Source organism: Malaya genurostris, chromosome 3 (assembly GCF_030247185.1).
Source record: "Malaya genurostris strain Urasoe2022 chromosome 3, Malgen_1.1, whole genome shotgun sequence".
Classification (NCBI taxonomy): Eukaryota; Metazoa; Arthropoda; class Insecta; order Diptera; family Culicidae; genus Malaya; species Malaya genurostris.
Window position 1 is genome coordinate 78,962,282 of NC_080572.1, and position 13,669 is coordinate 78,975,950.

The 13,669-nt window shown below is 38.5% G+C and overlaps 1 protein-coding gene across 5 annotated transcripts in view; it reads left to right on the forward strand.

Annotated features, from left to right (window-relative positions):
- Nucleotides 1–13,669, forward strand: part of LOC131436971 (fat-like cadherin-related tumor suppressor homolog) — a 537,375-nt gene that overhangs the window by 330,534 nt on the left and 193,172 nt on the right. For all 5 annotated transcript variants that reach the window (XM_058605986.1, XM_058605987.1, XM_058605988.1 and 2 more), the window contains 2 exons: nucleotides 2,650–2,857; nucleotides 13,318–13,379. In XM_058605986.1, coding sequence (XP_058461969.1) covers nucleotides 2,650–2,857; nucleotides 13,318–13,379 — 270 coding nt within the window. The remainder of the gene's footprint in view (nucleotides 1–2,649; nucleotides 2,858–13,317; nucleotides 13,380–13,669) is intronic.

Consider the following 13,669-nt stretch of genomic DNA (forward strand, 5'->3'; position numbering starts at 1 on the left):
GGGTTTTTCGCGCAAGGACGACGATTTTGAGGTAGTCAGGCACATATCTTCAACTGAACGTTATAAAAGGGGAACCGTAGTCGAAAATCGATCATTTCTTCTTGTGCGTTGAATGGAAGCCGACGTCGTGGGAATGATTAAATCAACCAGCAGCTTCGTAAAGTGCATCTTATGCGTGGTTAAAAATCTCTAACGCTCAGGTCGCAATTCTCATTTGGACTTCAGTCGTCCAGTGGAGCAGCTGGCAATAAAAGCAAACCTTTTGCGTGGTATAAAGCCTCAAACGCGTAGGCCGTGCTTTCATTTGGACTACAATCGTCAGGCGGAGCAGTCGTCAATGCTTTCATTTGGACTTCGGTCGTCAGGTGGAGCAGTCGTCAATAATGAGAGCAGACCTTTTACATGGTATAAAGCCTCAAACGCTTAGGTCGTGCTTTCAGAAACATCAACTACAAAGTTGAAATGTAAACTAGCAAACTGCAGAAAGTCAAAAATTTGTTAAAAACATTACTACAAAAAACTGAGATGAAAAATCAATTGTTGAATCCCTCTATATGTAGCACATTGTAAAACGTCAAACTGTCTTAATAAAAATTCAATTTATGGAAAAAGAATAATTTCATTTGGACTTCAATCGTTGGAAGCAGCAGTCGTCAATACTTTCATTCGGACTTCGGTCGTCAGGTGGAGCTGTCTTCAATAATGAGCGCAGACCTTTTGCGTGGTATCAAAACTCAAACGCTCAGGTCATGCTCTCATTTGGACAGTCGTCAGTCGTCAGGTGGATCAGTTGGCAATGAAAGCAGACCTTTTGCGTGGTATAGAGCCTCAAACGCGAAGGTCGTGCTTTCATTTGGACTTCAATCGTCGGGAGCAGCAGTCGTCAATACTTTCATTTGGACTTCGGTCGTCAGGTGGAGCAGTCGTCAGGTCGCAGAACCAGTTTCCCTTCGAAGAAGATCGATTACATCATCCTGTTGGTAGTCGTTTGCATTGGAGCAAAATACAACGGAAAATGGACAACAATGTAGAACATTCTGCAAAATCAGCCCTTCTTATGGCTCTAAATGTTACCTAAAGAACTATAAAGATTGCTGCTTTGTAAATAGAAAATTAAAATTATCAGTGTAGTGCAAATCTAAGATAATTTGATCAATTTTTTTGCAATTTTCACAGTTCTAAATTCGCAACAGTGTTTAAAATCGTTTATATCTAATCAGTGTTTAATATCTTAGAAAATTATACAATTTGACTCTTCTGGGATGCCAGAAATTAACCCCGTACAGCATTTTGATAGTATCTTTTACTAAAATATTGAAATCCGAAATGAAATAATCGACATAACAAATTCTCTAAGGTGCCATTTAGAACCATAATTTTATACCCAAAGAATTATACGAATTTTACTTCACTCTTCTGTATATGGCCCATTTTTCAACCAGTTGTAGTTTGTAGTAAACTTTCTGCTGATTTACTATATAAAATGCATAGCACCGACTCAGAAGCCATCATTTCGAATTTGGCTGTCGTTGTCATCGTGTTGATTATGGTGCGATCGAGGAATCTCCAAACGAAATACGAAGCTTGTTACCGCAAGCGGAAGAAGCAGGAGACTCCAACAGAACACATATCAGTTTCGCATTCACGGACAACAGGTCATCCTGGAAATAGAAGACGGAAGTCAGTGGTATCCATCGGAAATCAATGGTATCCATCGGAATTTGAACTAAACTCGTCACTCTCCATCACGAACGCCTTCATAAGAGGTTCTTTTCAGAACAACCATTATTTTATCAACTATACTGGTTATTTCGTAATATTTGTGTGTCAGAATGTTTAATCTAACTAATCTGTACTGTAGTTTGTAGTTTGGTGTATCTTTTCATATTCTAGTAGTGTAAAAGGACAAAACTAGCACAATTCACACTATTGATCAACTAATTTATATTCTAAAGAATAAAGTAAGAGTGTCAGTTTTATTCGTATTCACGACATCCAGTTATGTCTCTGACATTACACACCCGTACTTTTTTTTCCCTTCTTTCGGCTTCCATGTAGATTGTTTAAAAAGGACAGTCGATTAGCGGAATGTCAATAATCATACGTGAATTCTAAATGAAGCAAGCTTCAGTAACTGCTATGCGCTGGTTAATTGAGCACAAAATATTCAAAATGATGAAAGTGTATAATTTTCTTAAGAGTTTCTTGTTAGTTATTTCTGATAAATTTTACTGTACAGCAGCCTTTTATCACTTGTTCGTTTTTATTTTTCACCGCTTCGTCTACATCTTATAGGTGCATTCGCAGTTTAATTGAAATTGTAACTGCTTCATAAACTTTCATGTCGTCATCAAGTCAAGTGGTAATCCTTTAGAACCCCTCCGATACGATATATAGTAATAAGTCATTTGAAGATTTTGGGTAAACGTGAAAACGAAGATTAAAAGTGCTGTCACGGTGGTAGTGATTCTATTTTTCGGATCATCAAACTGATGCAATTTCTATCACCAGCGACGAATGCACCAGATCTACTTTTTCCTAAGATAAACGTTTGCCATTCCTTATTTATTGTCTCAGCGAACTACTCTCTTAACTCTTCTTAACAATTCGTCGGAAATAATTTGTGTACCATTTTCCTTCCTCATTCAGGTGTTTATTCAGCTGCAGAACGAAAACGACAACGTGCCACTGACGGAGGAAGCCGTCTACTATCCCTCGGTCCCGGAAAGTAGCCCGAATGGTGTGAAGGTGCTTCAACTGATTGCCGAGGACCGCGACATCGACCCGTTGCAGCAAATTTCCTATCGCATAACATCCGGCAATCCCGAAGGATACTTCGTCATCAACAGCACTAGCGGTGAGTACCGAAATTCCACTATTTTCCTTCGCTAGTACTCCGCTGTAGCGGTAGTAACTGTCAAGGAAGAAAAATAAAAGCTAGAACACTTTTGCTAGGAAACCATTTAAAATTCAATTATTTTCCAATAAAAGTCAACCAAACAATAAGCCATTAATATTGATCGAATCGGTTGCCTCCACCGCCACTTATCTAAAGGGTAAACGAGTCACCCACCGATGTACTTTTTTTTTCCTACTTTCACAGTAGCATATCTATCTGGGGGCAGTTTGCGGGATGAGCGAATCAAACAATAACAATAACAGTTGAAGTGCATCCAGTTGCTCGCCACAGAAAATTGATTGAAGTACGGTTAGACGAAGTATGAAAATAGTTTTCTCGGGCTCGATTTTCCTTCCTTAACGATTGCTCGATACAGTGCCAGGTTATCCGATGCCTATTGCACTTGTGCACGGTTACGCTAGGGTGGTCCTAGATTTCAGCAGATTCCAATAAAAACGATGTTCGTTGGTCTGAGTTGGTTCCATTCAAAGAATCTATTCTGAGAAAATTTTAAATGTTTTTACAATTCTGCAATTTTTTTTTTAGATTTTCAACCCTAGTAAAACTGTTATGTTTTGAATCGGTATTGAAATTGCGTGCAACTGGTCCTGACTGACTATAACACCTCTCCGTAGGGCTGCTTGACCTCAATTCGTAAACAGATTGATGTATTACATTCGTTCGGAAATGCAACTCGGAATCGAAGATAAAGATAAAGAACCGGTTACTCGTCGATAAGTGGGATTTCGTCCTTCTCCTATCTAACGAAATGAAGTGTGAAAAGGATTTTCTTTAATGAACAACTGCTCCTGTTGGTATATCGTCTAGTGTGTTATTGCACAATCAACCTCGATACGGATTGTAGAGGAGAATGCATAGCACAGAACTAATCCCCTGTCGAAGTTGCAAGTGCTCCGATAGATACGGGCTTTCCGAGAAGATTTGTGTTCCATTATCAATGATCAGTTCGGTTTGGTAAATGCGCAGTGTTGCGTAACAACAACATAATGAAGTAGTTGTTATTTATAAACAATCCAATCATTTATTTCTAGTCTTTAAGTAGACTTAAATTATCCTACAGATTGTTCTAACAAAATTGTTCTCTCAACTTTACCAGCCGTTTTATATTCAAGTGTGGCTTCAAGAGATTTTAATTCATGAAATATGCATCTACAGAACTCTGCATCTTTAAGTGCACAAGTGATTTTTTGTGTCAGAGAAACTTGATGACGAATTTTCACCCACAGAAATATCGCTGAAAAGATATTGAATAGTCTCGGATAATAGTTCGATGCTGAATTTCCACCACGCTTCAGTCCGACACCGAAGTGATTCGTTCAAGATTTAATTATTATATTTTCATCAATAAAAATATCTTTACTGAATAAATTTGCAACAGAGAAATATTGACTGTGATATTTTCGATGCACGTACAATTTTTTTTCCACATTCTTCATAATGATTATAGTGACGAAGACTGTTTTAATTCCAACTAATTCATTACACTGCACTATTCAAATTAAACCCAAAAAAACACTATTTAGCATGAATTTTATTTATAGAAGTTACAGAAGCGCAGCATTTTGCATGTCTCAAACACACAGCATTAATGCGTTTGAATGAGAGAACTTTTTGCTTAAACAACATCGAGGAGAATGTTCGCTAGTAAACTTTTCGCAACTATATTTTTGCCTTGTGAGGTCAGTTTCAGGGAGAATCGGCAGTAAACTTTTCCCTGTGACTTTTCTGATCGGTGATTTTTTTCTATCTGAAAATCACTTGTGAAAAATTTCAGTCGCGATTTTCGAGATTTTGATTTTTTTCCCAACACTGCACACAATAGAATAAGGTTCGGTCTTCGCAATGACCTGGATTTTTAATATGAATCTTTGCCGAAAACCGAGAGCATCCGATGATATTTACAAGCCAATCAGAAATGTTGTCGAATGACTTCAAAATTTGTGATGCAATCCAGAAGACTTGCCTTACTTCATCGGTGTTCCTCTCATCTCCGGAACATGACCGAATACTGCATGGAATGAAAAGTCCAGGGCCTTTCACAGAAAAAAAAACGTGAATAGTCTGGAACAGTGTATATTTTTGCTGAGAACAAGTCTCTAGATGGCCCAATACCAAACTTCATGACCATCTATTAACTAGTGTTTGAATAACAGCCGATCGTGTCAGACGAGTTCTAGTTTCCATCAAGCTATGGAAAAAGACCAGTTTCGTGTCCTGATAAAATTGGTTCACCATCCCTCGTATTTTCCAGACATGGCCCCCAGTGAAAACCAAACTTGAAAAGGTTTCCCCAGGGAAACAAATTTTCGTCGCAAGCTGAGGTCATTGCAAAAACGTTACCCTATTTCGAAAGCCTTCACAAACCTTTCAAAATGGCATCAAAATGTTGGAGGACCGATGGATCAAGTGTATCGCTCTATATGGTGATTATACTGCAGAATAGAAAAGTTTTCACGGTAAAAATCACCTTTTTCTTTGTTAGGTCCGGGACGTCTCATTCGATGTAGTAAATTGTAGATTTACTGTATCTTGGGCCGTCATTTTCCAGTCCCTCCGTACTTCCGTCGCACGCGCATCCTTCTCGATTACACATTGTCGACCTTTTTCAGGTTCTCAACAAAGTATCACGTGGGACATTCTTTCTTCCAGCATTCTTGCTACATGTCCAGCCTACTGTAATTTGCCGTGTTTTATCAGTCTTCTTTCTTTTCTTGGTACAGCTCATGATTCAATACATCGTACTCAACTGTCATGAATCAATACACTTTATTAAAATTTTCGATACATCAATACACTTTATTAAAGTTTTGAGATTCAAAACTGCGAAGATTGTGCTAGAAAATGATGTTTAAATTTTGTTGAATTGAAGACCGTTTTCCTAATCATGTTTCATTCTCTTGTATGAGGAAAAAGGTAAAATTTTTGACAGTGGAATATGAAAATAGCTCAACTTTCGAATTTCGAAGAGAATTTCCGTTAAAAGCTGACAAAATGTGAATTGGTACACACATAAAGGCCCGGAATTCGAGACTCAATAAGTTTCAATATTTTATTATTGGTTACTTCACAGTACTTTTCTTAAAACTTCTAATGTCGTTTTCGCTTGAGAACACTGAAACTGACCCAGGGTAGTTTCATCAAACAAACACTTTTCACGAAACTGTGTTGTTTTCGCGCTTAGCAACGGCGGTTTGAGCAAACCTGATATAACAACCAGGTTCGAAACTGACTCGATTTTCAGTTCAACAACGTTAAAACTAGGTTCGAAACTAGCTTCAAACAAACGGTTTGACAGCAGTTAGGGTGGAAACTGGGTTAGGTTTGGTATCAAGCGAAAACGACATAAGTTACTGTAGTTGATGGTTACATTTTTTTCCAGTCCAAACAAAATCTCGATTCTTCCTTTCGGTGAGCCCCATCAACTCCCGTGCAGTGACAATGGAAATCAGCGCATTGCAGTCATTTTACTAGCATTTTTTCAATATCCTCGACTGCTTGGACGAAGTCACGACTTTAAAAATTCTGAGTTTTTTTAGATTGGTCGGAATTTCAGGCAATCTGTAGGATTCATTAGCTTGCGGACAAAATCAATTTTGTTGGTTTCAGAACCAGCTTGGAGTGGAGGTAGCTGGCCAAATCGTGCCAAAACATGACTATGTTTGCGGATATACGACAATACACGCTATTTCAGACATTCTTAGATATAAACTTTGGATGTCATCGTCGAGGATGTGACAACCGTTGGTTCCGTTTTAAGATCACAATTTAAAATCGCCTTCCAAATCATAGCCTTCTTCGCAAACTTGTCGGCAAACATGAGTTTGAATCTTCTAGTCGAAGATGTAAAACTTTTGTCCGGGAAGATGCTTAAAATCGAGTTTGACATATGTTTTGTCATCGATCAATTGTTTCGTCAAAACAAGGTCGTACAAGCGCTTTGCACGTTTTTTTACCACGAAATTGTACTTCATGTACCGGTTCGGGATTTTGACTGGCTCTGAACGACTTGTATCTTTCCCTGGCAAGGATGTTCCGCATTCTAGATCGAAAGACCAGGGTTGGCTTTAACGCGCCTCAATACCTAGCTGTACAGCAGAGGATCCCTGGCTTCAGTTTTCACATAGACCCGCTGATTCCTTTCCACACTTTCCAGGTTTCGACATTGAAACCGACCCGGAAGCATTTCATTTTTCATTTCACTCCTTACTGTCGAACAACGGACTCCAAATGATTTTTCTATGTTTTTAAGGGAAGCTTCTTTTGTAAACGGCTTATTTATTTCGAGAATGGATTAAAATAAAATTAAACTGAGGTCTGTTTTTTACGCAGAGAATACGCACCACACACAAAACATCGCGTAACTTCGGAAATCAGCGTTTTTAATCTCTCTTGATTAAATTTTTAAGATTGATTCATAATCCTCAGAACGGAGTTTTTAAGAAAACTTTTTGACTTTATTAGCTGCTTAACATCAAAGCATTACCAAGCAAACACCTCCAATTTTTTCCGTTGCCTGAGTGCAAATGAAAAAATATCTAGTATGGTTACGCCACATCGTTTTTGTTCGGGTGCTGGCCGACCTCGCTTCCGCTCGTTCGGTTTTAGCTAAGTCATTTTGGTTTCAATTATATAGCTGCGCCAAATCATTTATCTAGGAGACTTGAAAATAAATAAATAAATAATCGTGATCAATAATGCCAGAATTTGTAGTTTTCAAATTATTAATCTGATGTATTCAAAATTACTCCTTCGGCGAAATGCTCTTCTCGGCGAAAGTACCCGATGGCCTATTTCCGCAGAGAAAATGGCGTGCATTGTAGAAATTCACAAGTTGTACGCAGAACAAACCATGATTCATGTTTTTATTTATTTGTTTTGAAGTGCTCCATTTTTTGATATACAACAAAATTTGCGAAATTTTCTTTATTTTCGTTTTTTTATTTAAAAAAGAGGGATAAGTATTTTTTTCAAAGAACAGATACATCATTTTCATCGAGTATTCAAAGACAAACAAAAAAAATGAAACATTATTTGTTCCAGAATCAATTTCTGAGACTCTACAATATTTTGAAATAGAATCGATATTTTGAAATAGAATTTTCATTGTTGAAGTCTCTAATGAAGAATAACAACTAACACATAACTCAATAAGTCGTGTGACTGGCACACAGATTTATGAAGTACCAACTTTCAAAAGACCACCTGTGTTATTTCATGTCATTTCGATTTGTCAAGAAAAAGCTTCATTTAAATGAATCTAATTTAGTCATTTTCAAAACCTATTTCGATTCAAACCAATTTCGTGTGTTCTTTATTCTTGCTCCTTGATGAAAAAAAAACAGTACAATCTCAGCAATGGTTTCGAACCAGGTTACCAGGACTCTGCTCCATCGAAAAAAATCACTTGTTATTAGTTTGCTGAATTTAAACGTGGTCGTCCAGACACCCATGATGGTGAACGTTCTGAATTGAGGTGGTTACTAAAAAAACATCAAAGAAGTTCACAAATGGTTATATCTCTTCGAAAATTGAAATTGCGTGAACGTATTGATGATTCAGGACAGTGTTTGGCTATGTTATGTAGTAATGAAACAGATTGATCGCGACAATGGATGAAGCATGGATCCATGATTTCACCCCGGAATCAAAACGATCACCACTTGAGTGGACTAAAGCCGGTGAACTACGTCCGAAACGTCGAAAGGTGTTACAGTCAGCTGGGAAGGTTATGGCTTCAGTTTTTTTGGTAGGGTGCACATGGTATAACCATCATTGACTATATCTTGAGAAAGGAAAAACAATCAATAGCGAATACTACATAGCGTTGCTAGAACGTTGAATGCAAAACACAAAAAAAACGACCTCATATGTCGAGGAAAACAACGCTGCTTCACCAAGCCGCCAATGCAATGCAAGCAAATTGAATTGAACGAATTACATTTCGAATTTCTTCCACATCCACCGTATAGTGCAGATCTGGCCCCCAGTCAATGTGGTAGAAACAGTTGGGGCAAACACAATTATTTTGTGTTAGTGAAATTAACTTTGCTTCAGCAAGCCAAATAAAACTAAAAACCATGTGCTTGCTTTCGTCACATCGTTCGGACTAGTTGGCATTGAATCAAAGCATGTTTATTTTTCATGTATGTCGTCATACCGAACTATTTACAAAATTTTAATTACCAACGCAAGCAAGCCATGTGCTCTGCCACACCTGTTTATATCACGTTGGCCCCCAGTGACTACTGGGTATTTACGGATCTCAAAAAATTCTCAACAATTAGAAATTCAATTCAATTGAAGAAACAAAAGACAAATCATTCTACAAGCAGTTAGAGAAGCGTTGAAAAATTTATATTACTCTTGAAAGACGGATAAAATCGATTTTTGTCGAAAAAAGTGTTTTTCTAACTTAGACTTATTGTGTGATGTGTTACATGCTGTTTCAAGACTAGAAGGAGCCCTAGTTTTTTTTTCAATCCACTTTCGAAGTTAGGAAGCGATATATCGTTTGCATTTTTAGAAATGAACTTTTTTCGGATAGTGATAAAAAAACGCTAAGTCAGATAATTGCTTTTGATTAAATTATTTAGGGGTTTTGGTACCGGCTTTGTGCCAAGTGCACATAGCTATTTTCTATTTCTACGTTCCGCCTTCGGCTTATCAGTGCGTCAGCAGTTTACGTTGAACTGATGATGCCACCTAACGGTTCAACATAAACCGCTGAGCAGACGTAAAGTTAATGCTATTCCGCCAGACGTAAAGTCAAAAAATTCCGCCCTTGCGAGTGGTATTTCGGCAGCTAACCGAAATATTCGCCATGGCGGATGAAACCATGCATGTATGCATGTTTTGAGTTTTTTCTTTGCTCTATTTATCAATTCCCTCCTCAGTTTTCGCGGCAAAATTATTGGAGTAGATTTTAAGCTTCAGGTTGGCTCAGAAACTCTCGTTAGGCGGGTTCGCCGACTTGAGTATCACATCGACATTCAGCCGCTCCATCTTCTCCAATGATCGCTTCGAGTAGTGGGCCGACGCCAAATCCGATCAGAATACCGCGTCTTCGCTCTTATAGTATTTTTTGATGAACGACGTAACTTCCGGAAGGCATTTCGTACTATAAATTTTCCTGTTCACGGCCAGTCCGAAAGCAAAAAACCCTTCTTAATCCACCTAGTGGTGTGATAATGCCTTTCTCTTCTTTCATAACAGTCTCATGAAAATATGTTTCATACATTTATTAAATAATTTTAGACGCCAATTGATTCAGATTGATTCGAGTAGTTCACAAAAGCATGCTTCAGTGTTTATGTCACACAGTCAGCATCATTTTTCCAAACTAGTGCTTGACATTTGCGTTGCCTATTTGTATGAGAACAGTGATGCTAATCTAAAAAAAAAAGCCTTCTTAGTCCACTTAATGAAATTTTCATATATCTTGAAAAATCACCATAGGGGGGAGTACATGAAATTTTCGAAATCGAAAAAAAAAATTTGATGCCAAAAGGCTTAGAATTGCATGAAACGTCGAGATTTAGTGTCATCTCGAAAAAAAATTTTTTTGAAAAAATCGACTTTTTGGGACTTAGAAAAAATATGAAAATTTTTCTAAGTCCAGAAAGTTGATTTTTTCAAAAAAATTTTTTTTTGAGATGACACTAAATTTCGATGTTTTATGCAGTTTAAAGAGTTTTGGCATCAAAAAAAATTTTCGATTTTGGAAATTTCATGTCCCCCCTATGGTGCTTTTTCAAGATCGAAAATTGTCAAACCTTTACCACCGGGCAGCACCCCTTAAGCATGTCCGATTTAGGTCAAATTTTGCATGAAGGCTTTTTTCGAGGTGCTTAAACTTTTGAGCACTAGAACTTAACGAAAATAGAGGTGATCCCAAAATTTTGGCACCCTTATATATATAAGAGCAGTAAAAATCAACGTGTTTTGTCGGTTACGTCACTTATACAATCATATCTCCGGAACTAAAAGTCACAACCATTTGGTCTTTAAACTTGATCAATGGCCCGACAGTAGCTTTCAAACGAGCCCAAGTTTGTTAAAATCGGTTCAGCCATCTCTGAGAAAATTGAGCGCGTTCAAATATCTTCTAAAAGTGTACACACATACACACACACACATACACACACACACACACACACACACACACACACACACACACAGACATTTTCCGATCTCGACGAACTGAGTCGAATGGTATATAACACTATGGGTCTCCGAGGCTCCGTTCGAAAGTCGGTTTTTCCAGCAATTCTAATACCTTTCTATAGAGAAAGGCAAAAAGAGCGGCTTTGACATACTCTTTTCGATGATTGTCAGCCAAAGCAGCACCTTCTGGGGAACTTGGTGTGTGAAATGAACTTCACCTTGGAGCTCGCTTCCTTCGTGGGGGAAGTACAATACAAAATACCCTGTCAGTCGTTGCCACCCAGTGTGAGATAGATCTCGTCGTCCATCAAAAATCGAGTTGACCATCTTAAACACTGTCCCAGAAAGTATGGACGCACTTTGATTTCGCTGTAAATAATTCACAATTGTTAGATATTCAAATTTTATTCGATATACTGATAATATTAGACTACAACAATAGAATATTATTCTAAACATTTGCTACTTAGCCATTGTAGACTAGCTGGCGCACCTTCTTGCAAACGTTCCTCATTAAATTCTTGGCGACAAGTTTTGACACTTTTTTCCAATCTTTTTCGAATGGTTTCGGCTGCCGAGACATGTTTCCTAAGATGTGCCTTCGTTAATGCCCAAAATTGGTCGAAGTTGTGGGCAATTTGGTGGTTTCATGTCTTTTTGGACAAAAGTGACATTTTTGGTAGTATACCATTCTACTGTTAATTTCGAGTAGTGGCAGTGCCAGAAGACAAAAGGATCCTTGTGGCTTCGAATCATGGGTAGAAGTCGTTTTTTTAAACATTCCTTGATGTATATTTCGCTGTTCATTGAAGTAGTGGTGATGAAGGGTGTCGAAATCTTACCGCAGCTACAAGTTGCTTGCCAGACCATAGCTTTCTTACCAAATTTTTCGACTTCAATCGATGTCTCGGACTGGTTTAACACTTGCCTTTCTCGCACCGTATAATATTGTGATCACGGCAAGGATTTGTAATCGAGTTTCACGTTGGTTTCGTCGTCCATGATTATGCAGTTCAGATTTCCAGCAAGAATCGTATTGTACAGCTTTCGAACCCTCGGCCTGATCGATGCTTCTTGTTTCGGACTACGTTTTGGTTGTTTCTGCTTCTTATAGGTTCGAAGATTCAAACGTTCTTTAGCACGAAGAACATTTGACTTCAAAGTGCCCACTTTTTTGGCCACATCCCGAACTGAAACCTCCTTCTTTTGTTCGAACGCCTTCAGTATACGTTTATCCAACTGAGGGTTAGCAGGACCTTTTTTTCTACCCGTTTTCAGTTTATCCCCAAAGGTGTTATCCTCACCGAACTTCCTGATTGCATTTCGCACGGCTTTTTCACTTACTCCTTCCATTTTTGCTATCTTTCTCAGTGACAGTCCGCGTTCAGTGCACCATTTGTACATGATTTTTCGACGTTGTTCTGCTGAAAGTCCACGTATTTCGAAACAAACTAATGAAAACGAAAAAACAACTGCACAAGTGGTTAGAGAAGAGTAAGAGCTGGCGTATCCATTTTCAACGTGGCGGGGCTCTGTTCTTCTGAACGCGCACACATCTGAACGGTGTTGTTTCACTGTTTTTGCCATCGCGGTTAGGGCTGTCAATTTTTGTCTGCTGACTCCTGGGTTTGCTATGATTGATGCTGCATGACTTCGGCTATGTGGCTGCGCCACATCAGTTATACAGGAGGCATAGTAACACAAAAAAATAATTTGATGTATTCGAAATTCCCTTTCGGCGAAATGACCCTTTCGGCGAAATGACCTATTCGGCGAAATGTCATTCGGCGAAACGATTTTCGGCGAAACGGCTTTCGGCGCAATGACCCGCTCCCCTAAATTTGGCTGTGTTAAAACTTCCCCTTTACAGCGTTACACTTCCAATTAGTTTCAGGTATCATTTCAGCAATATTTTCTCACTCGCTAAATCCTTACAAACAAATATGAGTTTCTAATTTCTCGTTCGATTACGGTTTAAATATCACAAATAAATTCAAGTGCTAGTATTTCGTTCGACTTCAAGTAAAAAGAAACATGAATTTTGATCACACTTCTCTTACCGACCTAATTTTGCACTTGTTCAATGGCAGGATATTTCTTGTTTCTTTACAACCGTACCACAGCGAAAGCAATCGCAAACAACGCGAGCACTCGGGATGCTTGCACGTTTATTTCATCGTGTTTTGATAACCACCAGGATACTAATAAGTACATTGTTTTCATTTCCTTTCCAGGTTTAATTACCACTACTGCAAGGAAGCTTGATAGAGAGAACCAGTCGGAGCACATACTGGAGGTAGGTACCAACGCGAAGCAACGTGTATTGACTGCTTCAGGTCCCCGATATCGATCGATCGGAAGGACCAGGAGCTAACGTTACTCCATAAAAATCATTTGGCTGCTTCGGGCAATTCAATTTCGTAAACCGGCGAACAGAAAGCCAGTAGCGAATTTCCCAGCTGTGCACTGGACCACCGAGTTTCCCATTAGTATTCACAGAAAACGATACCCGGGCAGGTGAAGTGCGCGCGTTGTATTTTTTTTTTATTTTGCTACGTTCGACTCGAACCTTATGATTATGGTAAT